The sequence below is a fragment of the Anabrus simplex genome, chromosome 1, assembly GCF_040414725.1.
Source record: "Anabrus simplex isolate iqAnaSimp1 chromosome 1, ASM4041472v1, whole genome shotgun sequence".
Lineage (NCBI taxonomy): Eukaryota > Metazoa > Arthropoda > Insecta > Orthoptera > Tettigoniidae > Anabrus > Anabrus simplex.
Genome location: NC_090265.1, coordinates 1,285,207,134 through 1,285,231,443, shown reverse-complemented (window position 1 = coordinate 1,285,231,443; position 24,310 = coordinate 1,285,207,134). Strand labels below are relative to the sequence as shown.

General features: G+C 36.3%; 1 protein-coding gene across 1 annotated transcript in view; it reads left to right on the top strand.

Annotated features, from left to right (window-relative positions):
- LOC136858271 (nuclear protein AMMECR1) overlaps nt 1-10,703 on the top strand; it is a 135,056-nt gene extending 124,353 nt beyond the window's left edge. The window contains exon 4 of the mRNA XM_067137679.2: nt 6,347-10,703. Within this exon, the coding sequence (XP_066993780.2) occupies nt 6,347-6,513 (167 nt within the window). The 3' untranslated portion in view covers nt 6,514-10,703. The remainder of the gene's footprint in view (nt 1-6,346) is intronic.
- The last annotated feature ends 13,607 nt before the right edge of the window (nt 10,704-24,310 follow it).

Here is a 24,310-nt window from a genome sequence, read left to right as displayed (position 1 = left end):
TTGCAGTTGCTCACAATCTTGTAACTTATTTATTACTCTATACAGAATAACATCATCCGCAAAAAGCCTTACCTCTGATTCCACTCCTTTACTCATATCATTTATATATATATAAGACAACATAAAGGTCCGATAATACTGCCTTGAGGAATTCCCCTCTTAATTATTACAGCGTCAGATAAAGCTTCACCTACTCTAATTCTCTGAGATCTATTTTCTAGAAATATAGCAACCCATTCAGTCTCTCTTTTGTCTAGTCCAATTGCACTCATTTTTGCCAGTAGTCTCCCATGATCCACCCTATCAAATGCTTTAGACAGGTCAATCGCGATACAGTCCATTTGACCTCCTGAATCCAAGATATCTGCTATATCTTGCCGGAATCCTACAAGTTGAGCTTCAATGGAATAACCTTTCCTAAAACCGAACTGCCTTCTATCGAACCAGTTATTAATTTCGCAAACATGTCTAATATAATCAGAAAGAATGCCTTCCCAAAGCTTACATACAATGCATGTCAAACTTACTGGCCTGTAGTTTTTAGCTTTATGTCTATCACCCTTTCCTTTATACACAGGGGCTACTATAGCAACTCTCTATTCATCTGGTATAACTCCTTCGACCAAACGATAATCAAATAAGTACTTCAGATATGGTACTATATCCCAACCCATTGTCTGTAGTATATCCCCAGAAATCTTATCATTTCCAGCTGCTTTTCTAGTTTTCAGCTTTTGTATGTTATTGTAAATGTCATTGTTATCATATGTAAATTTTAATACTTCTTTAGCATAGGTCTCCTCCTCTATCTGGACATTTTCCTTGTAACCAACAATCTTTACATACTGCTGACTGAATACTTCTGCCTTTTGAAGATCCTCACATACACACTCCCATTGTTCGTTAATTATTCCTGGAATGTCCTTCTTGGAACCTGTTTCTGGCTTAAAATACCTATACATACCCTTCCATTTTTCACTAAAATTTGTATGACTGCCAATTATGCTTGCCCATCATCTTATCCTTAGCTGCCTTCTTTGCTAGATTCAATTTTCTAGTAAGTTCCTTCAATTTCTCCTTACTGCCACAGCCATTTCTAACTCTATTTCTTTCCAGTCTGCATCTCCGTCTTAGTCTCCTTACTTCTCTATTATAATAAGGTGCGTCTTTACCATTCCTTACCACCCTTAAAGGTACAAACCTGTTTTCACATTCCTCAACAATTGCTTTAAACCCATCCCAGAGTCTGTTTACATTTTTATTTACCTTTTTCCACTTATCATAGTTACTGTTACGGAGTTATCCGTGGAAGGCAGAGGTGAAAGAAGGTGCGGGCTGGAATAGGTCTCAACTACAAAATTAAAGTTAATTTAAAACTTTAACAAAGGTTATATTTTCTTTTCAAAATCAACAGATAACAACAACAGAGTATCAGGTACCAAGTAACAGGAAAACAAGTTAAGAAATTACAGTGTTACAAGATTTGGGCTTCGAACCCCAAGATTAATTTCTGAGCTCTCAGCTCACCACCATAATTGCTAAAGGGCAGAAAACCCCTAAGTACGAGGAGCACTTGCTCCTAATTACAATGTTAAGAAAAAGAGCAAACCCGCTCTCAATTTTACAAGCCTATCGAAGGCTACAACAAACCTTCACTTCAGACTGCCCTCAAGGCACACCAAGAAACAGGGGTATTAGATACCCAACCTACAGGGCCTTTACACGAGGAAAACAAACATCAAGTTAAGTTACTGGCCCATAGTGCAAAATAGAATGGAGGCGATGACTTGCACTCCAACACAACGTTTGTGTAAAAAAAACCTATGTGGCGCTAGGCCGATAATACAGGGGCTAATCCCAATCTAGGAAGGTGACACCTATGAGAAAACTTACTATATTAAAGAAGAGAAGAACGGTTATGAAAACGTAGTCACCTCCTTTTTCAAAAATGAAGGAGAGTTCGAGAGGGTGAAGCACTCTCTATCCCTGCTTTACAGATTTGTAATTTTTAGATAGACAGAAAAGAATTTACATTTTAAAAAGGTAGGCTACATACTAAAGGTTTCGAACCCTCCCCGAGAGTTAAACTGCTGAGCTAGCACGAAATGAAGATGTTAACAGTCCATTACCTTGTAGATGAACTGCTGCTTGAAGAAAGAGGCGCTTCCCGCCCCCCGCTATATATTCACACACTGAGAAAGATGTTACTGAAGTGGCACCGAGACAAGAAAATCAGCAGTTTATATACCCTCGTGGAACATTCGAGACCTTTCATGAATGATAACAACCCGCCCACAAACTTTTATTGGCAACCAGCAAAAACTAATACACAAGACGATGAAGAAACACCTTATTGGTGGGAAATTAATTACAGAAATTTATGATTGGCTAATTTCAAAACTGGCGGAAGGAAAGGATTTATATTGCCAACCCACAAACCACAGAATAAAATTTAGTAAAAATAAAACTTAGGAATACAATATTTCTTCAAGAAGGTTCATTCCATTGCACCAGAGTGTGCTACCATAGTTTTGGGTAGCGACATCTGTTAGAGAATGTTCAAACTTCTTGATACGGAGCAAACAAACACAAATCAAAATAGACACAGTTCAGAACACTTCCAAATTACCAAATTTACAGTAGTGACATCTTCCGAGAAACCATTGAGTTAATACAGTTTGTTAAAGTTCAGGCTTCCTCCTGTAGAGGGGTTTCAACTGGCGCAATATTTGAATTTGCGGCGTGGAGGTGTACCGCCCGGTACAGTTACCTTTTAGAAACTGCCTCGTGCCTGCTTTATCAGCCGTATGGTTCTGCCTAGTAGTCCTACTTTTAAGACCTTCCTTTTTATCACATTTATTTTTAACTATGACAAAAACCGCTTCGTGATCACTAATACCATCTATTACTTTGATTTCTCTATAGAGCTCATCTGGTTTTACCAGCACCAATCCAGGATAGTTTTCCCTCTCATTGGTTCCATCACTTTCTGAATCAGCTGTCCTTCCCATAATAACTTATTTGCCATTTGTTGGTCATGCTTCCTGTCGTTCGCATTTCCTTCCCAATTGACATCTGGCAAATTCATACCCCCGCTACAATCACATTTCTTTCCATGTCGTTTTCCACATTGCTGATTATCTTATCAAATAATTCTGAATCCGTGTCAGTGCTACCCTTACCCGGTCTGTACACTCCAAATATATCAAGTTGCCTATTATCTTTAGAAATGAGCCTTACACCGAGAATTTCATGTTTCTCATCTTTGACTTTTTCGTAGCTTACAAATTCTTCTTTCACCAGAATGAATACTCCCCCTCCCACCATTCCTATCCTATCTCTTGGATACACACTCCAGTTCCATGAGAAAATTTATGCCTTACGTCTGATATGTTTTTGACGTGCTCTATTGGTGAAAAATATCTATTTCCCTTTATGGGAATTTAGAATTTTCCATTCATAATTTCTGCATCCATTATATCATTTCTCAGCCAGGAATCAACTCCTATTACAATATCTGGTAAATATATATCTATTAAGTTAATTCTATTTAACATTTTTGTCATCCCTACTTGATTTCCAGTTCCCTGTTCCCTTATCACCGCTCCCTAGGCCATCCCATTTCCCTGAATGTACCTCCCCATTACCCTTCCAAACAAATTTCCTAACTTATACGTACGACTGCGGTTTAAGTGAAGGCCATCTGAGCGCAGATCGCTATTTTGTGTTTCATCAGGCTCATTAGTAAAGTCACTACAGGATTGGGGAATAAATAACACTAAGAAATTAGCAGTGTGTAAAGTAGCATTAGAACATAGTATACAATAAAAACACAAATCACCACCTGAATTGCTTTTACTAAATTTATTTTAAGATAAAAATTTAAATTGCCCTCAAATAGAAGAGTAACTCAGAGGATAAACATCAGTTCAAAATATGCATTTTCAGCAGAAATAAAGCTCTAAATTATTACAAAATAGAGTTTTTTAACAATTTATTTACTATTTGCTTTACATTGCACCGACCAGATAGGTCTTATGGTGACAGTGGGATAAGAAAGGACTAGGGGCAGGAAGGAAGTGACCGTGGCCTTAATTAAGGTACAGGCCCGGTATTTGTCTAGTGTGAAAATGGGAGACAACGGAAAACCATTTTCAAGGTTGCCGACAGCGGGTATCGAACCCACTCTCTTCTGAATGCAAGCTGATAGCTACGTGACTCAAACCCCAGTCACCTGTTCAGTACATAATTGAGTACCAGAGGTAAGTCAGGTATGGACTCATTTCAATGACTCAGAGAAGATAAACCATCTTACAGCATTTAATAGACATAGTCTAAGCCATTTTGAAAGATAAACATTATTCAAACTCAGGAAGTTCTGCAAGAATTTAACTGGGGGTGAAAGGACAATAAACTGGTATTGGAGAAAATCAAAGTGGATTAGTACTCTGCTTCAGTTTTTCTGTACATGATGATGGATAGTTTTACTGGCCATATTAACTGAAGATGTCGTCCGGCTCCATGGCTAAATGGTTAGTGCGCTGGCCTTTGGTCACAGGGGTCACGGGTTTGATTCCTGGCAGGGTCGGGAATTTTAACCTTAATTGGTTAATTTCGCTGGCATGGGGGCTGGGTGTATGTGCCATCTTCATCATCATTTCATCCTCATCATGACGCGCAGGTCGCCTACGGGAGTCAAATTAAAAGACCTGCATCTGGCGAGCCGAACTTGTCCTCAGACACATGCCATTTCATTTTCAACTGAAGATGTTAAACCATGACAGTATGAAGATTCTAATCTATTACTAATTGTAGGGAGATACCATTCATACAGCTTTTATTGTCTGTGCTTAAGAATTCTGTGCAAATTAATACACTGAAAAATTTATGGACCAAACTTGTGACTTTGAGTCCTGATTTCTATTTGTTAGAAAATATTCCATTAACTCCTAAATCGGGGAATCCTCGGCCTTTGGAGAACTAAAAGGACAAAAGCTAAATGAAGAACTGGAGCAAAACGTCAGAAATGGTTTGGACATCAAGCAGATGCGTGAAGAAAGATTTACCAAGACAAGCACTGGAAGGACAGATTACAGGGAAGAGAGGGTAAAGAAGACAAAGATTATAATGGATGGACTTAGAGAGAAGAATAGTGTAAGACAATGGAACCTGGACTGGAACACAGTATTGGTCGAGAAATAGTGGACAGGAATTGTATTTGCTCCTACCTGGATTCTGTTGAAAAATGGGAAATGATTATTATCAACCATGATGATGATTGACTACACGATTTCTAATTCAGGTGATGGCAGCAGTTCTCAAAATCCTTTGGGTGGGGGGATACGATTTTTTTCTGGATTGATGATACCATCTGAAATGAAAATGAAAAGCAAGTGATTTTCATAATTTAAATGATTTTGAAATGTTCATTACTGTGGGAGTAAAACTCTTTCTCTTAATTTAAAAAAAATGTTTGTTGCAGGTGCCCATTCGATATTTTACTAGGAAATTGTTGTGGTTTCTACCTCTGATGGTCATCCATTTGGTATGATGTGCAGAAAATTGTGTGATATAATTCACTGGACATTTACGTGCATTAGTATACATACTTCTTGTTTTAGTTATTAAACTTTCAGTGAAATAGTTGTTGTTAATTTTCCCCATGTGCATTCTAAAAGTATGGTGCTCTGTTTACATGTAAACACTACCTACACAAATACTAAATACTCATAGTACTGGGTGGATTTCCCAATCTGTCCTAAATAACCACCATTACAGGAAGTGATGTGATCCTGTATTTTAAAGAATGGTTTCCATTACTCTACCCTTCTATCATTGCAGTATATTTGAAATGTTAATCTTGATGCATGTGCTAAACTTTCTTTACAACCTGTTAATTTCATATAAATTGTGAGTATCACGTGACAATTTATACTGTTCTTGAGCAAAGAGGTGGTACCTGTGAGAGTTACTAGTTCAAATGGAGACATGGGGGAAATCTGACATAGCAACTGGATTTTTGATCATGTAATAACCAGAAGTAGAAACATCTGTCTCATCTGCATGAGGTGAAAGCCAGATGGAGCATGGACAGCTATGCCCCGCATTACTAGGCGGCCTAAATCCAGGGACTTTATCTTGACTCGGGAACAGTATATAATCTGCTTGATAAGAATAATTTAACTCGATTTCTTACATTATTATTTCGGATTGAGTATTTTCAGATGCAACTTACCTATTTTTCACCTGTCTTGACTCTCATGGTATATGAATTTACTTTTTATTTTGCTTTTTATTTAAAAAAATTTAAAGGCACTGTGTATAAAATTATAAATGTTTGTACTAGGCTGGGACCAGATCCAAACAATTGACTCGTTGCTGCGCAAAGGTGGTTACAAAGGTTCGGTGACACCAGATATCCGTCGTGCAATCAAGTTGACTCGTTACCAGAGTGAGAAGATATCTGTGAGTTATCAAGATTATTTGAACCATTGGCGTAATCGGCGCTGCTAGCAGATACTGTGGGGCCCGCCTGGCCCCAGCAGTGGTGCAGTAGTGTGGAATGCACCACCACAAACTATGACTCTGCACCATCAGACTCAAACACAGACTCCATTGGTTTTGTCGCAACAACCAATGTTGCATCCGCAATTTCCAGCGCCATCGACGTCGTACGTGCCACAGTCGTATATATTGAACCACCATCAACCTCCACTTCATCAGGTCCCTCCCCCATCATCCGTAGTGCATTGGTGGGACCAGGCAGCGCCAGGACCCTCAACATTGTACCACCTGCCACCGTGCCAAAACAACCAGGATGCTTCGAACGCTTCTGTCAGTTTTGGTGGACACTACAGTCATCATCAAATTAGGAAACGCAAATGATGACATTTCTTCATTATTTTAGAAGAATTTAAGTTTTCCCTTCCCTTCCCTTCCCTTCCCTGCCTTACTAATACTTCATTGCTGTTGGATGTTGTCTTGAGCTGGTAAAATCCTATCAGTTTGACTAGTAACAGCTTGCAGGGTAACTGCCTTAATTCATATGGCCCAGGTTACATGTTATAACTTGTCCATAGTTTTAGTTGAAATATTTCTCTTTTTTCTTCCCTCTTTAGAAAGATTTCTAGTTGTTAATTATTTATTGTTATTTGAATTGGCCCATAATTAATGGTGAATTGTCTTGAGACATGCCCTGTGATTTTGTGCTGTGGAAAGTCAGTTCACATCTATCAAAGTCTAGAAATATATCAAACCCTACAATAATCCACAAGGTACTGTTCTTTTCAAGGAAGGTTTACAGTGTCTCTCTTCTCTTCGGGTTTGTTGTATGGATTCCCATTAGAGTTAAAGAAGTTAACATAACCATAAATACAGCATTCTTTAAAGGTTTTCCTTGAAGCTGTATGAAAGCGGCCTTAGAAATGAGTAAATATGAGCTGTGCGAAACAAAACTGTTTGATGCTTCAAGAATGTTTCAGTCATGATAAATATTACTCAGTGGTGGGGTATGATGATTTTGCTATTGAAGTGATCCTGTGAATTATAAAGTGTGTCCAAAGAAGAACGATATATTGTGAAAAATACTAAAATCCAAGTTCACTGCCATTGATTGAAAGTGTACGTAGAATGGTATCAAGTCATTTTAGTGAAGTGTACAAGTTGTTCCTCAAGATCTCTTCTACACTTGGGCAAGAATTTTGTGTCCAAGATGTGATTCTACAAAAGAGGGTTATTGCATAACAATTTCACCTTTGAAAGATCATTATTGTGATGGTTTAAAGATTGTAGGTATTTTATAAAAAGTGCAGTTTATTCTTTGGATATAAGTTAACTTAAAATAACATGAATTTAGGAAAACTAATGAATTTGGTAGTCTAAAGTTTTCAGACTTTGAAAACTTATTTTTAGTCCCGAGCCAATCTACTTTTGAAAACTATTGTGAACAAAAAAAATGAATGTCTACTTTGCACGTCTTTCAGTCACGTGACTTGCTCAAGAATATGGGCTGTTTCGTTGCCATCTCTTAACATCATTGCTTGTGTTGTGACTGACAATTGAGCTCTTTATTACTGAAGACGGGGCAAGGTAAAGGACGAAATCAAGAATTCAATTTATGCTACTTTTTCTGCTACCACATTTTCTTCTCTTCCCCCCTCCCTACATTTTTTAATACCCTCTCCCACACTTATTATAGGGCTGTACATTATGCTGTACACTCTGTAGCTGTCGTTTCCAGAAATACAGTATAATAAATAGTACTTTAGCCAGGAAATGATCTGTGGTAGCAGTTAAAGTTGTTGTTTAAAATGTTCAAGATAAACGTTTTCCTTAGTGTATTCTGTTTTTCTTCTTATAAGAATATGTGAATTAAAATGAGTGAACACACTGCCTATGTGATTTTAATTCCACTTTAATGACATAATGGAGAAGTGTAGTGATTTGTTAGCTTCTTCACATTCTGAAATATATGTTTGGTGCTTAATTACCTGTCAAATACAATGAAAGTAACTTAATTGCAGTTGGTTCACTCATTGATTGGTAGGTCGCATTATGTTGAAAGGAAAAGGAGTGATAGAAAAGCTTTCTAAATATTTGAGTAATAACGCTTGTTAAAAAGAAAGAAAGAATTCATAAATGAAGAGATCTTTAATCACATATTTGTTTATGTTGATCCTTTTCAATAGTATCAGTTACTTTATATTTGTATAAGGATAATATGTTCTTTTATATGCATTTTAATGAAGTTGTTAAGGTAGTCTGACTTGATGTTTGTGATATTTAAGATGAGGGTGATGTTTGTTATGTTAATGTTTTATTTTGACAATTAGTGTGGTGAAAGTTAATCCTTTATCATCAGTAACATATATATTAAAAAGGATTTCAATCCTTTAAGTTGATTTGCTGATTAGAACATTGATTCATTGAAGTCTAGAGTTTGATATGAAATGGGAAAACAAATCCTGAGTTATTCAGCATATAAACATAGAATCTATTTTATATGTTATTGGTGACTTCAGTGAATTATTTACAGTACATTATCATTTTATGGAAGCTGTTTGTTGCTTTCCTTAATATCAGAGGTTCTGCCACTAAAATATGTCCAGACCCTGTCATTTTTCCAGATTTAATGCTTCTGTATACCTAAATTTTGTGTACATATGCTCATTCTGTGTTATTTCCATTATATGTGATGGTTGCTATTGAATAGGTGTTATTAACTTGGATATGTATGTTGTACTAGCACAATACAGGGAATTGTGGCCCCGCTATCAGTATTTAAAGAGTTCACTATCTGTGTAATAATATCCCAGACTTTTGCTTACTTCAACATTTCTGGAATAAATTTATTTGCACAGTCATATGAGATTTAGTTGTGGCAACTTACCTGTGTAGAAACTTTTGGATAACATAATATGAAACTATTAAGTTTTTCTGATCTGTTTACTGAATCTTGGGATTCATGATATAAAATGAATGTGACTCTTTTTTCGTAACTTGGCAAGAAGGGTAATTGCCCTATAGTGTTCAAATGTCTCTACATTGCTTACTGTGCTTTGAATGATCTAGCTGATTTCCTATGTGCTTCAATTTTTGTTGTACTGTAGCTCATGTTCTCTGTCACATTACTGGAGAATTTGAAAGATAGGTACACAGTCTAGTTGTATAGTATAGCTAAGGATAAACTCATCAACTTATTTTAAATTATCTGTGAAGTTTGGAATGGGGTATATAAATAAAGGGCTTTTTGCCACTTATTTTTGTATTTGCTAACTGTCCACTATGTAAGATTAAGATAATATCCAGATTAAATGTAAATAATGAAATCCTAAGACAAAGTGAACAGATTGCAGGTATATGATAGTATGTGTGTATGGTTTACATAAATATGTAGTGCAATGGATTGTACACTGTTTATTGGGGCTAGTTCATTTGTTTGTTTTTCTCATTCTTTTTGTTTTTCTTTATATTCAAGTGAGTCTGACACACAGAAGGCCTTACATGTAGTGCTTTTCTTAAATAAGTACCGTATACAGTATAGTGCTGTTACTGAGTTGCGCTAATTGAACTATCAAATGTATGTGAGGGGTTAATTTGGTACTATCCTGTAGATGTTCAAATCATTTGACCTGTAAATGAAGCTGTTATATTGTAGGGATCCAAACAAGATAGATTCTTGTCTAGAATTTTATACACATATTTCTTATTAACAAAAGGAGATATCTGCAGTATGTCCAGCAAATGGTGACTAATACAGCGTTTACATCCATCAGTATTCCAGTTGAAATGACCAGATGTAACTGAAAACCTTTGTACATAGTAAATTTCACTAGAATGCTGACAAGATGTTGAAGTTTGGAATTAGACGTATAAAAAATTGTAACATTATTATGGTTTTTATATTCCATCTCTCTCCTGAAATAATCCAGACAGTGTAGCTGCAAAACTTGTACATCATATGTATAATTTCTAACACCTTCATCTGTATAGTAAATAAATCCTCAGGTGAAATTCCTTAGGGATATTTGGTAATGTGTCACCAGTTGCTGGTTGAAATTCACAGCTAACAGTGTATTATATTTAAGAAATACAAAATACTTCTTAGTCATTAGATATTTCTTTTGAAGCATTGTTTCATTTGAGAAACGCTCACCATTTTTCTTAATCAGGAGAGTGAATAAATCAGCAGTTAAGGCAGTGCACTTCTTGTTCTAGTTATTTAATTTTTTCAGGTAATGAAGTTATGTTCATAAAATAAAGCATTGTAACCCCAAATTCCTAAAGCATTCATATTTTTCAGGATGAAGAGAGGGAGTGATGTTACTTGTGTCATTAAAGCAACTATTTTTGTATTCATATGAACATTTATAAATATTGATAATGGACATGCTGATGATTGGTAAGTGCATTGTTTTCTTATGAAAGACTTACTTAGGTCTTCCAAACATTTGAGAATCAACAGAAAGAGGTAAAGTAGTCGCATGTTGTATAATTGAAAGAATTAGAAGGAAAGTATTATCTTTCTATGTATGACTTTGAGTAGTTTTACCTGCAGCTTTGCACACATAAAATTCTTTCCCGTTTGATATGAATGTCAACCAATAGTAGATTGTGCCTGCTTTCCTGTGAGACTATTACAATGTTTCAGTGCTCCATGTTAATAGTATGTGAAGCTTATCAGTATGAGCTGGGTTGGTGGAAGCGACACGTATGGTAGTCCTTCCGCTAGGTTCAAAGAAATTCAAGGAAACCCAGACCTTGTGGTACTGGTTTACCTTTCCTCACTGTTTACCTCCATAACCAAGCAAATAGGAGATGATATTCTTCTGTTGCCCCTTGCCTCCTTACCCGCACACAAGTGAGCTGAATCTCCTATAGAAGAAGTGCATGTGATGTAAATACTTCCTAAAAGCGCTATTACTGATGACCATTTGGAGAGGGAGTTTAATTCTAAATTCTATATCTGCCTCTTCTGTAAGTATGCATGATTTAGCAGTTTACCTGTTATATTGATTTTCATCAGATAAAACCTGCACCAAAACACAGAAATGCTTTTTTTTTTTTTTTTTTGAGAACTTTGTTCATGAAGAAAATGCAAATGAACCTTTTTCTAGGAAATTCTATTCTACATACATTTTGGTAGGCTTCATTTAGGTAGTGTATTTTATTGATTTTTAAGGATCCCTTTACGTGAAAGAATCATGAACAGTCCAACATTCAGATTTACAATATTTTAGTAAGGATTAGACACTGTTAAGCTTCCCAGCATTCAGTCTGCAAGCCTCTGTGAAGGAGCGACTTAACAAAGCACCCTGATGATTCTGTTCACTGCTAGCCCTGTGAAATTTACTGCTACTTCTCATGTGAAGTTATTAAATACCAAGTCTGTATTATTATCCCTTTGCTACATTCTTCATTTATTAGCATTGGTTATTCCACCATATAACTCAACTCGTGACATAGCTTAACCATTGTGAATCTCCTCTGTCTTCATCATCATCATCCATCTCACGGATATCTCCCCATGCTTCTTCTCCTGTATAGGCTCTATATAATCCTATAAGTCTAGTTTTCTCCCTTCTGTTACTTAAAGTTTCCCACCCTATTTCCTTTAACATTTCTGATACACTACTCTTTCTCCTGAAATCCCTTGTTACAAATCTCGCTGCTTTCCTCTGCACACTATCTATTTCTTTTATTAGGTATTCTTGGTGAGGATCCAGACAGTGTAGCTGCAAAACTTGTACATCATATGTATAATTTCTAACACCTTCATCTGTATAGTAAATAAATCCTCAGGTGAAATTCCTTATGGATATTTGGTAATGTGTCACCAGTTGCTGGTTGAAATTCCAATTCCAATAATGGACGAACCATACTTAAGTAACTTTTCTCTTTTAATTCTTTGTTGCATCCTTTAAGTAGCCTCATTATGACATGTAACGATCTGTATGCTTTCCCAACAATGTCATCAACATGACCCTTCCAGTGCAAATTACTTTCAAATCTTACACCTAAGTATTTGCACTTGCCATCTTTTGGGATAACTACCCCATCCAAAGTATATTCAAATTCAGTTTTAAAACTCCTGTTTGTAAATGTTGTAACAGTTGATTTACCTCCATTAACCTTCATGTTATTCTCTTCAACTCATTGTTGGGTGGCCTTCTAGCGACAAAGAATTGAACTGATACATAGCACATACACAAAACATCTTCAATGTTTCAGATTTATGCCACGAGTTACCTGCATCGCTTTATCGTCAAACTCACCGAGGGTGGGGTTATTAGCCTTTAGTGCTGTAGTGAGAGTATGTTGCGCTTGGTATCTTTATTATTTGTCACTGTGACACAAAGGCAAATATGTTTTTCTTCTTTCCGCTACACTCCACAAGCATGGCTTTTATTTAACTGGTGAAGAGCCCTTTTAGTCTAGTCAAACTACAAAAAATGACCCATAAACCTGGGCAAAATTGATTGAAGTGGTATTCAACGCAACAAATGTTGCTTTTTAACATATCCAAAATCTGACCTAAAGATCAGAATCAAAATGGCTGCCCTTCTTCTAAATGATTGTATTTACTAGTATGAAATGTTTTCTAATGCGTAATTTTAATAGATGTAATATTAAAAGAGCATTTTCTTGTTTTGGTAAAATTTAATAAAAGTAGCTGCCACGGGATAACGTATTTTCAAAACCATTGTCAAAGATTGCCAGGAAGCAGTAACTTTAATGCAGAAGGACGGCGATGGCATAAACACAGCTATTAAATTCTGTGGAAGTGATCTGATCATAAGTGCTGGAAACAGAGTTCATATGTTACGCAGAAGAATGCACACTGGTAGTGATAAGAGCACAAACAACATTAACAAATAATACATGCATTGGAAAGAAATGTCTATTTAGCTGAAGGTCCCCTACTTTGCTCTGACTGCTTGTTTTGCAGAACTACTGTGGATCTTTCTGAAAAGTACAAACAAGTCAGAACAATGAAAAGTACAAACATCCAAATTTGCTGAGACAATAAAAAAATGCTGTGAGAAACGCTGCGATGAATGGTCTTTTGTGATAAATGGACGCATTGAATATTTCCTTTCAGATCTGCTTGCGTTACCACCACATACGTAGTGCAAACTTTCGTAGTGGCAAAAATATTTCTCAAGAATATGCACGTATCAAACATCAAGGAGACAGAAACATGGGCATCCAATCAATGAAGTGCAAAAAGACTCTTTCCTGAAGACCTGTACTGACCTTGAATCTAAGGATAAGGAACAATTACGGAAGATCTTTTATCTGAAATGGAAGAGTATCTTAAATTAAGTGATTGCAAAGCATATAGTCAAAAACACAAAAAGAATGCTTGAAGAACAATAGGGTGAAAGGGAACCTCATGAAAGTGGAAAGGCTGACATCGTAACATTAAAAGAGACTGCTGATCAAATTCTTAGATCCTACCATGCAATGTCAAAAGACTGTCATCCTGAATTACAAAAAATACATATGATAGAGGCAACTGTGGGACTATTCAAGAGTGATGTGAAAGCTTAAGGAATTAAATAAGTGATATCACAATTAGGCATCTGAATCACAGTCATTGTTTTCTATTACAACAATGCCATCCACTGATGTGGCACTCACCACACGAGGCTGAACAAGGCAGCCCGATCTGTTTTGCATCCACATTGGATTTTGTCTTACAGAACAATGGATAAATTTTCAGTAACCACTCTCGCGCTGGTGGCATATCGAACAATGTGAGTTTTCCTTAACAAACCAACCCTATTCTGTAGCACTTAAAAGTGTTTCTTTTGAATTCCAAACGCTGATCTGGTAGTACATATGAAAGCTATGGTACTTTGCTGCTGCCAACATGCAGTGCTACAAATGATGTAGCTGCTGGAAATTTTTCCACCAACATTCAATGATTAAGTGTTTGTAGAGAATCTGCATACCTACACCTATCTTCAGAGGGCATATAGCTTGCATAATATTCTGGCCAATTGCACCGACTTTCGAGACATCTTTCCCCACAAACAATTTTGCACAAAGAAACCTTACGCTGTCAGGAAGGTAATCCATAGTATTTTGTGTAGTGAGATCGTCTGTTGGTGGATATATACAGTATTTTTATTTTCCTGTTCATAAGCTTTTACATCACTCCTGATTAGTCTTGGAGCTGCCTGTATTATGTGTATTTTTTGTAATTCAGGATATCAGTCTTTTGATCTAAGAATTTGAGTTGAATACCACTTCAATTGCTTCTGAAGCAATTTTGTCTATGTCATATTATTATTTGATCAGATTATTTAAACCGTTTTCACAAAATGACAATAACTCTTATGTTGTATTCTGTGTCTTGATTTTTCGACTACCTTTGGTTTGATTTCAATCCATCTTTTCTGGAGTGTTGATTGACCTTTTTTTTCTTTTCTTGATCCTTCTTCATTCCTGCATTGAGGATCTGTTTTACGTCTTTAAAGAATACGTCTTCAATATAGGGGGAAGCTGCAAGTCTGATCACAGTATCAAATATTCTCTCATTAGGACTCCTCTTTGATGCTGGCATGCAGTGCTCAGTTGGGTTTTTTTTTTGAGTCCTCTAGTTCAGCTTCTCATTCTTGTCAGACAGCCAAGATACCAGCATGCCTTGAACATCTTAAGTGGATTTGATTGTGAATGTCGTGGCTTTCCATGCACGAATTTCATTCCTGACCATATTTCAGCCAAGTTTTTTATTGTATTATTTGCAAATTCCCAGCTGTTGTCATTCTACAGTATGAATAGAACACCTAACACATGTCCGTTGCCACCTCTATGGAAGTTTTGAATTTGAGAGGACAAGGAATTGTGAACTTTGTCTGCTGGTCTTGATATTTCATAATGAATCAGTAATTTCCATCTGATTTGGACTGTATATCAGTATACTTGGTACCAGGAGTTCATGTAATGCGAAATGATTCAACATACAATAATCCCCGTTTCATTGCCTTTTTCTTCAGCAGGCACTCCTCACAATGTATCTGAAAAAGATCTGTCAGTTGTCGAGTAACATTGCAGGTACTTCTTTTTCAGCTCAGCTTCCATGACTGAAACAAGGGAAAAAGAACAAAATGTAGGAAGAGATACAGATTATGTCCATTATCCCTGAAAAGTTTTAAGAGAGTTGTTAGTGATTAAAGCCCACTAGGGAGTGCTTATGACTAGTTCTTTTTTGGAAGCTTGCTTCTGTTCCCAATACTTTTTGAGCCCTGGTATTAGTTTTTCCTTCCTTTCCTGTGTAAGAGGTTTGCGAGATTTAACAACCTTTGGTAGAAGAGACCACAAGTTTCCCATTTTACAAAATTTGGGGCAGTCTGAGACATCAGCATCAGAAATCCCAGCAGATGCTAAGTCTTTTACTTCATTGAGCCACATGCTTCCAGTCTTGTAACTTTTGATGAGTGAGATCATCTTCATAAGCCTGCCATTGTCCATTCTCAGAAGGTGCCCGTAAAACTTCAGCCACCTACCTCGCATGCTAGTGTTAGCCGTTTTGGTACAGTTCAGAGTTCGCTTTCAGTTGGTAAGTTCCATGCGGGAGCAGTCTTGGCCCGTGAATTTTCCATAGAAATTAATTTAAAGAATTAAAACAAAAACTCGTAAAGATAACAGTAACATTAAGATAATAAATTTCTAAGAGTGACAAATACAAAAAAGTCTTCATGGATTAGTTATGAAAAATTACTTCAAAATACTATATGTTTAGTTTTTATTTTTGCCATTTTAATAACGAGATTTCTTAGTGTTCTTACGAACCACAAACAAGATAGTCCACTCTCTTGATCTTTTGTGCTTGTACTAATACGTGTTGTCTCCAGAACATCAAACAGCTCCTCCCTCCATCTTGCAGTAATAACGAATACTCAAATAATTATTTTTGTCAGATCCTGTTTCAGTAAGTTTCTCACCACTCTTCATGACGAGCTTTTTAAGACATCAGTATTGTTTACATTGAGAAGATTATTCTTTCTTATTGTCTAAGCTTCTTTAACTTCCTGTAAAATCATATCATAATACATATTTTCAAGAAATAAGCTCCCATCATTGCTTATGGCATTCATGCCATTCACCTTTGCATTATTGAGACACATGACTACAACATGGCTAACTGACGAGGACAACAAAGAACCATTTGACAAGTTCAAACTGCATGTCAAGTATTGTAGAAATATAATATCTGCTCAATATGGGTGTAAAATGTTATTGCTGATATTTTTATTCTAAAGAAATTTGCACATCTTCAAGACAAAGTCTATGTGTAAGGGGTCAATGATATGAAAAGTAACATACACATTGAGAAAGACTGACATAAGTATTACATATATGTACCACACAGTTGTTATTACATCATCTGATATCATACCAAGGTCAAACTGTCGTTGCTAGGTACGTTGGTTGTTCCTCTTTACAATGAGATATTGAGAGCCTTTATTGCATGTATTGTTTGGAAATTATTTTGATCCTTAAACATTCTTTTTTGTAACAGTCACTGGCTTAAATACAGTTTCAAAACTGTAGACATATTCTATGTGAAAAGGAAGTAACCACCATGCATTGCAGTCTTCTGACGATGCCGGGACGTGATGTGGTCATTTTCTTTTCAATTACAACAGAAAATTTGTATCAGGGAACTTTTCAAAATTCTGCAGCACACTGTGGCTATTAAAAATCTGTGCCAGGACCCAAAATGCATGTTGTAACTGTTTCTCAAGAGCCAAAATGTATGTTCTTTTCGCTCACTGAGCATTTTCGATCTTTGAGCCTAACGTATATTAAATAGCAAATATGGATCACATCTGTATCTTGCACCTTTTATTATTTTTGATTTCCAATTTCTGCTGTCCAGTTAATCTTATTAGGTTCTTGTGCTGCTAGCAAGTTGTTTTCCATTCTCTGTAGTCTACTTTTCTATAACAATGAAAGCAGGTAAGATATTCTTGCACACATTTAGAATTTTTTTCCATGACCATTCTGAGACAAGATTACTTCCTTAATCTCAAGTGACCTGAGAAATTTTCATAAACTCCTTTCTTTCTATGCAAATAATTCTTGTGATAATTTTGGTGCCGTCAGTCACCAGACATAATGTTATGTAATCTTAACCTCTCTGTGCAATATTTTTGGAAATAGGCATTAATCGAGTCTGCTTAAAATAGTTTGCGATTTCTGTAGTATAACTAGTTTCGTACTATAGTGCTTCTAGAATTTCTCCAGGGGCACCTGCAGATTTTCATTTCACTAGGGACAAAAAACTTCCTCAATAACAGTGGGTTACAATTGTCGAGGATAATAATTTATACTCATCCTCTCTCCCTTTAAGTGTTTGCAGTGCCTTTTTAATATGTGATAATGACTGACATATTAACAAACAGAATAATACAGTAAAATTCTATGCATTGGTAGTTTAAATGCATACATAGAACTTTCATAATAAATTGCAAATCCCTTTGCGCTACTGCAAGCTCTAAATTGTTAGTGTTATAAGGAATAATCAAGAATTATGCAAATCCTTTCTTGTAAAAAAAAAAAAAAAAAATTACCATAGTGTGAAATACTATATCATTTTTGGCATCAAACTTAAGGACTGGAACGCATGGGATTATGGAATTCGTTTTTAATGAAAATGTGTAAAAATTTTGTACTCGCATTTTGTGAGAGTTATTTAATCAATAACCGGATTCATCTGCCTACTTCCTATAATAGTCTACCACCTTTCCCATAAAAGAATCCTCCTCTGATTTTATTTTTTCTCGAACTGACACCTTAACATAAACTGCTGAGATGATTTATCTGGCATGTTTTCACGCATCTTTGAGTAGTACAACAAAAGTGAACTTAATATAATATTTTAAAATTATTCTATTGGATATCAGATTTGTGAACGACTCAGAGTATTAGTAAATAAATAAGGGGAAAAGTTTAGAAAATTAGATGTAAGTTACTGAATCAATTAAGTTCAAAATTTGCATAGGCATACCCATGCCTCACTAAATGCCAAAGTATTACAGTTTTTTTTAAATACAAGAAGATTATTGTATACCTGAATGATCTTTCCACTGAACAGGTGGTTGCTGGCAAACTAAGAACGATCTTCAAGGCAAAGCTGCAGCGGGCAGAAATGTAGTATTATCCAGATATTTTGTTAGGTTTAATTCATAATTCAAATACTTTGTTTCCACACACTAATCCATGTGCACACTACTTCTGGAAAATTATTTAGAAGATCACTTAACAATTTTATGTTTCTATAGTGTTTTAACATTTTAATTGTATGTGTTTAAGTGTAAAAGAGGGCCAAGAGCCCTAACTTTATTATTTATAAAGAGACAAAGATATAACATCATGCTAACACATCAAAGGTTTTTCGGTGATGCAAGGATGGGAAAGGGCTAGGATTGGGAAGGTAGTGGCCATGGCCTTGATAAAGGTTCAGCCCCAGCTGTTGTTCCTTTTTCTTTCTATCCGTATTTGTGACTCTTAGAGATTTCATTAACTTGTGGTGCAAATAAAAATTCTCTAAAGCTCCCTTGTTTTCTTCTGAAAATAATTTCTAGTTCTGAATTATGGAATCCAAATACAGAATAAGCAGATATTGTTTAGTAATATTATATATGGCAGAAACTGGTGAGTGATAGGAACAATACATTTGTCGTTCATCAGTTCTCGGTTGTTAAATGCCAAGAGCTGTAAAGACACTTTCAGCACTGTGCTTGTATTATTTCAGATTTTGCTTTCTCTCTTTCACATTTTTCCTAAAAATGTTCTGAAACTTCCAAAAGTGGAATAACCACTGATTATAGGATATTGGTGATGGGTTCTACTTTGACTGAATATTTAGCTATGATTTTTAACATAACCGTGAATGAAGAAGTTAGTGTGCAGTAAAGATCCCAGCTTTTTGTCTGGTTTTATGACTTCTTTCTGTAAAACAGAGTGCTTCTACAATTTTGAAAAATCTTCTTACAGACTTGTGCTTTTCAGACCAGTGTGTCTTGCATAATTTCTGAAGATTCCCAACCAAGACTTTCTTTTTATAGTTGCTTTACGTCGCACCGACACAGATAGGTCTTATGGTGATGAAAGACTTTCTTTTGACTATGGCTTGCGCAATGAAAGAAGTGAGCTTTGAGATATCTCTCTGATATTTTCTGAACTCTGCTTTCTCGGTCATTGTACTGGATCCTTGCCCTACCATTTTATCTAGATTTACTTCTCAGTTAGACATTATTCTGTTGGAAATGCATTCCATATCCAGTTTTGTTAACGGTGAAAATCGAAGAAAATCTTTTCTAAACGCTCCCACATGCAGATGCAATATTCAATTTAGGACGATGTTTAATTACATTGAGATAAACAGGAGCCCCCATACTGGCATGGTATTCCCAAGAGCGCGATATTATCACAGTCGGTATAATGCCTCAGCACTTTATTCTACCAAGCTCACTTGGTAAACCGTCTGATGCCACCTCAGTAAATGGTTATGGATCCATCTTTGGAGGAAGAAGTTTTACTTCGACAGTCGCTCTTGATGAAGATGAAGGTAAACCCCAGTAATTATTTTGGCTGCACTAAATTTGCATAGATAAGATTCAGTGTGCCATGTATGTTCAGACATATTTACAATTGCAGAAAGAGATTTTTAACAGCTCGGGACAATTTTATTCATTGATATCCCAACTCCTGAAAGATGAAAAACGATTTTATATATACTTCGGAATGAATACTGAATGTTTTAATGAAATTCTGGGAGCCATCGGAAACGGTATCCATTTTGCTTCACAGAAGTATAGATTCTAAATATCTTGAGTCACAACCAGATCTTTATCAAATATTAATGAGTGTCGCGTTAGTATCAGTGATCTGCTTGGTAAACAGGGATGACTGTCTCAAACCAATATCGTACTGCGTTGTCCCAAACTGAATATCATGTCTGTGGGTGGGACCCTTATTAATTTTGCTTGGACTATCAAAAGATGCCCTGTGCCTGAAATATCTATTGTTTAATCTGCTAAAATAAAAAATGATTCACTGTTGTTACGTTAATCAAATCATTTCTTAGTACTTCAGCGCCATGCATCAGTTAAATCATTCTGGGTCCCGTGAGAAATGTAGGTGGCATTTTTTGGGGCATTTTCACAATGTTTCATCATCTGACTGTACTAAACTGCAACAAATCTTTATAAACAGCATTTGAATTTGTTTATCATCTCGAAGAAAAATCATGTAAAACATAAGACAAAACTATTGATTTCAGTTTAGCACAATTCGTCTCTACTAATTTTGCAAGATTCTCATTGGCTAGTTCTTTTACACTTCCTGTTTTCTTTGACATGACATTTGGAATTTACTTGACTTTTCAACCATATTTTTATGCCAGTCTGAATGCTTATGCATTTTTGTAGACCCATGTAACTTTCTGAAGTGAGTGAAGGGATGGCTTATGGACACGCCATGGAAACTGCCATGAGTTTAACAAGGTCAAGAAACAGCATACATTCTTTACAAAATGCACCTTTAACTCTTTTAGAATAAACCAACCACCGATATAATGATAACCAATCCCATCTAAATGCTCTCTCTCTATGGTATCTATGTCTATCTTTGTTATAATTGTTGTCATGTTGTCATGGCATTAATAAAACGTTATATTTCAAAGCGTTTTCTTATTTCCAACATCGGAGATACTGATTCGTGTAGTATAGTAATTTCAGTTCTTTTATTTCATGTAACTCAAGTATTATCTGGTTGCGTGTAAGACAGGAGCACATGTTCCTAACTTTGCCAGTTCAAATAAATCATCCTGTCATCCTAAAACCATTGGAGCTGTTATAGAGTTGCTGGCTATACAGTATTGTCACATCATCATCATCATCCTAAACCATCTCCAGTTTCCCGGGTGTGGTATATGAGCCTCCTCCATCTCATCCTGTCCTTGTACCATTCTTCCTCCACCAACTTGTCCCAATGACCTCTCAGCAGTACATCGCTCTTAACTAAATCTATCCATTTCCTTCGTGGCCTTCCCACGGGTCGTCTTCCTTCTACCTTTCTGTCAAATTCCTTCCTTGCAGTTCTGTTTACTGGCATCCTCTTCATGTGACCAAACTACTTCAGTCTTGATATCTGAATCTTATTGAGGAGAGAATCATCTATTCCTACTTCTTCTCTAATTTTCTCATTCCTAATCTTGTCTTTCCTGGTTTTCTGGATCATAGTGCGTAGGAATTTCATTTCAGCTGCCTGAAGTTTGGAATTATCTCTATTGGTCAGTGTTGTGGTTTCGAGACTGTATGTAAGGATTGGTGTATAATAGGACTTGTACAATGTCATTTTTGTTTTCATGGGTATTTGCTCATCCCACAGCAGGTGTCTTACCTGGTGGTAAAATTGTGCTGCCTTATTGATTCGATTGTTCACCTCATGTTTTGCTAGGTTGTCATTTGATATAACGCTACCCAAGTATTTGAAAACTGGAACGCTGTCCAGTTGAGCTTCATTTAACATGACTATTGGTTCTGCTCCTTCCCCATACACTTTCATCACCACCGTCTTGGTCTTGCTGATGTTTAAACCATATTTCTTAAACTCCTCATTCCAGCTTTGTATTCTCTCTCCCAATTCATCTTCTGAGTCACTCCAGATCGCAACATCATCTGCAAATGTGAAGGCTTTGATATCTCCATGTTCTTTCCTTTTAATAGATTTCATTACTACATCCATTACAATAATAAATAGAAGTAGTGACAATGAGCTGCCCTGCTGCACTCCTCTCTTTGTTTCAAACCAGTCCGACAAACCACATCCTACTTGAATACAGCTTCTGTTCCCACTATACAACATTTTCACTTTGTCTATGAGGCTGTCTCGCACTTGAAGTTCTTTCGTGCATTGCCAAATTCTTTCCCTTGGTACACTATCGTATGCTTTCTCAATGTCCAAAAATATTAGAAATAAAGGCTTGCTCTTCTCCCAGTATTTTTCCATTAGCATCCTAATTGCAAATATAAGGTCTGTAGTTGACCTTCCTGGTCTGAAACCATACTGCTCTTCTTCTAAAATTGGTTCAACAATATCTCTGATTCTGGTCTCTCTTATTTTTTCCAATATTTTCAGGACATGAAACAGTAGTGTGATACCACGGTAATTAGTACATTTTCGTCGGCTTCCTTTCTTGAACAGAGGTACAATGATGCCCATCTTCCAGTCCTCAGGAATAGTATTTTCCTCCCATATCTTGTTGAGCAGTCTATAGAGCCATTGGATTCCTCGAACTCCCGCTGCTTTCAGCATATCTGCACTTAGTTCATCTATGCCCACTGCCTTTCCTTTCTTCATGCTCTTGAGCGCATTTTCAACCTCAAGCCATGTAATTGGTGGTTCAGTTGTGGTTCCTCGACTTGGCTCTCCTCTATCCGTTGTTATGTTTTCTGTATCTCCATTCAGCAGCTTTTCGAAATAGATCTTGAGTTCTTGTTTAATTTCTCCCTCTTCTTGTGCCAGAGTTCCATCATCACGTTCTATTGCTTTTATGGTCTCTTGATCCCTTCGCTTGTTTTTCACTACTCTGTATAGCAATTTCATATTTCCTCTACTGTCGTCTTCCAGTTTGTCTGCAAACTCATTCCATTTCTTCTCTTTTTCTTCCCTTACAATGTTCTTTACAGCAAGTTTCTTGTTCCTGTATACTCCTTGAAGCGTGTATTTCTTGTTCATTTCGTTCTTGTCCCTGTTTTTGTTTTGCCTTGTCCAGTGCCCTCTTTATTTGGTTTCTTTCTTTCACTGCTGTTTTCACTCTATCATTCCACCATGGTGTCTCCTTCTTTCTTTTGATAGAACTTGTAACTCCACATAGGTTTTTGGCTTCTCCCACAAAGGTGTCTTTGAAGGCCTTCCATTCTTCATTAACGCTGGTTACTTCAGACTTCGGCAAACTCTGTTGAATCCTTAGTTTGTATTCTTCCTTTATTTGGACTTCTTGCAACTTCCAAGTTTTAACCCTTGGTTTTTTCGTAATAAGTTTCTGCGTTTCATTTGCCTTATGTTTGAAGTCTACTACCAACAATCTGTGGTCACTGTCCATGCTTTCACTAGGGATGACCTTTACATCTGTGATATATCTGCCACCATCTTTATTTGTTATTCTGTGACTGTCTCTTTTTTTGAAGAATGTATTTTTGATTATAAGATCATTTCTTCTGCACAGATCTAATAGTTGTTCTCCTTCTGGGTATTGTCACAGTGATTGGGATTTTCAATAGGAATGTTTGGCTTCTCTCACTTTCGCGTTCATGTTTCATTCGTTTTTAGCTATACCTATGAATGCCAGTCATATTTATTTCAATATTGACCTTTTTTACATAGCACAAAATTCCAAGCAATTTGTAAGCCATCTACCATACAATTAAACTGTTGAACTTGACAATAGGAAATTTGAGAATAAAGAGTGCCTTCTCAGCTCTCTACTCTGATGAAGAAAACAATACCCTATTTTAGTAGCACGTGGTGATTGTTAATTGTAATTTGAATAGAAGTAGTGAGTGGAACTTGAAGTGTGACTCATAGCCAAGTTAAAGCTTTACAGTCTGAGTTATTCTGCTCAGCTTTTCAAAACTGCTTGTAAATTTATGGAAAAGCTCTCCGTCAGAGTATCATTTATTTATTTATTTGTATTTAGATTCAGCCAGTTCTTCCGTTACTACTTCTAGTTGGATTTTTTTTTTCCCTTAATTCCTTGAATTTGTCTTGGTTTCCATTTCTTTTGGCCAGA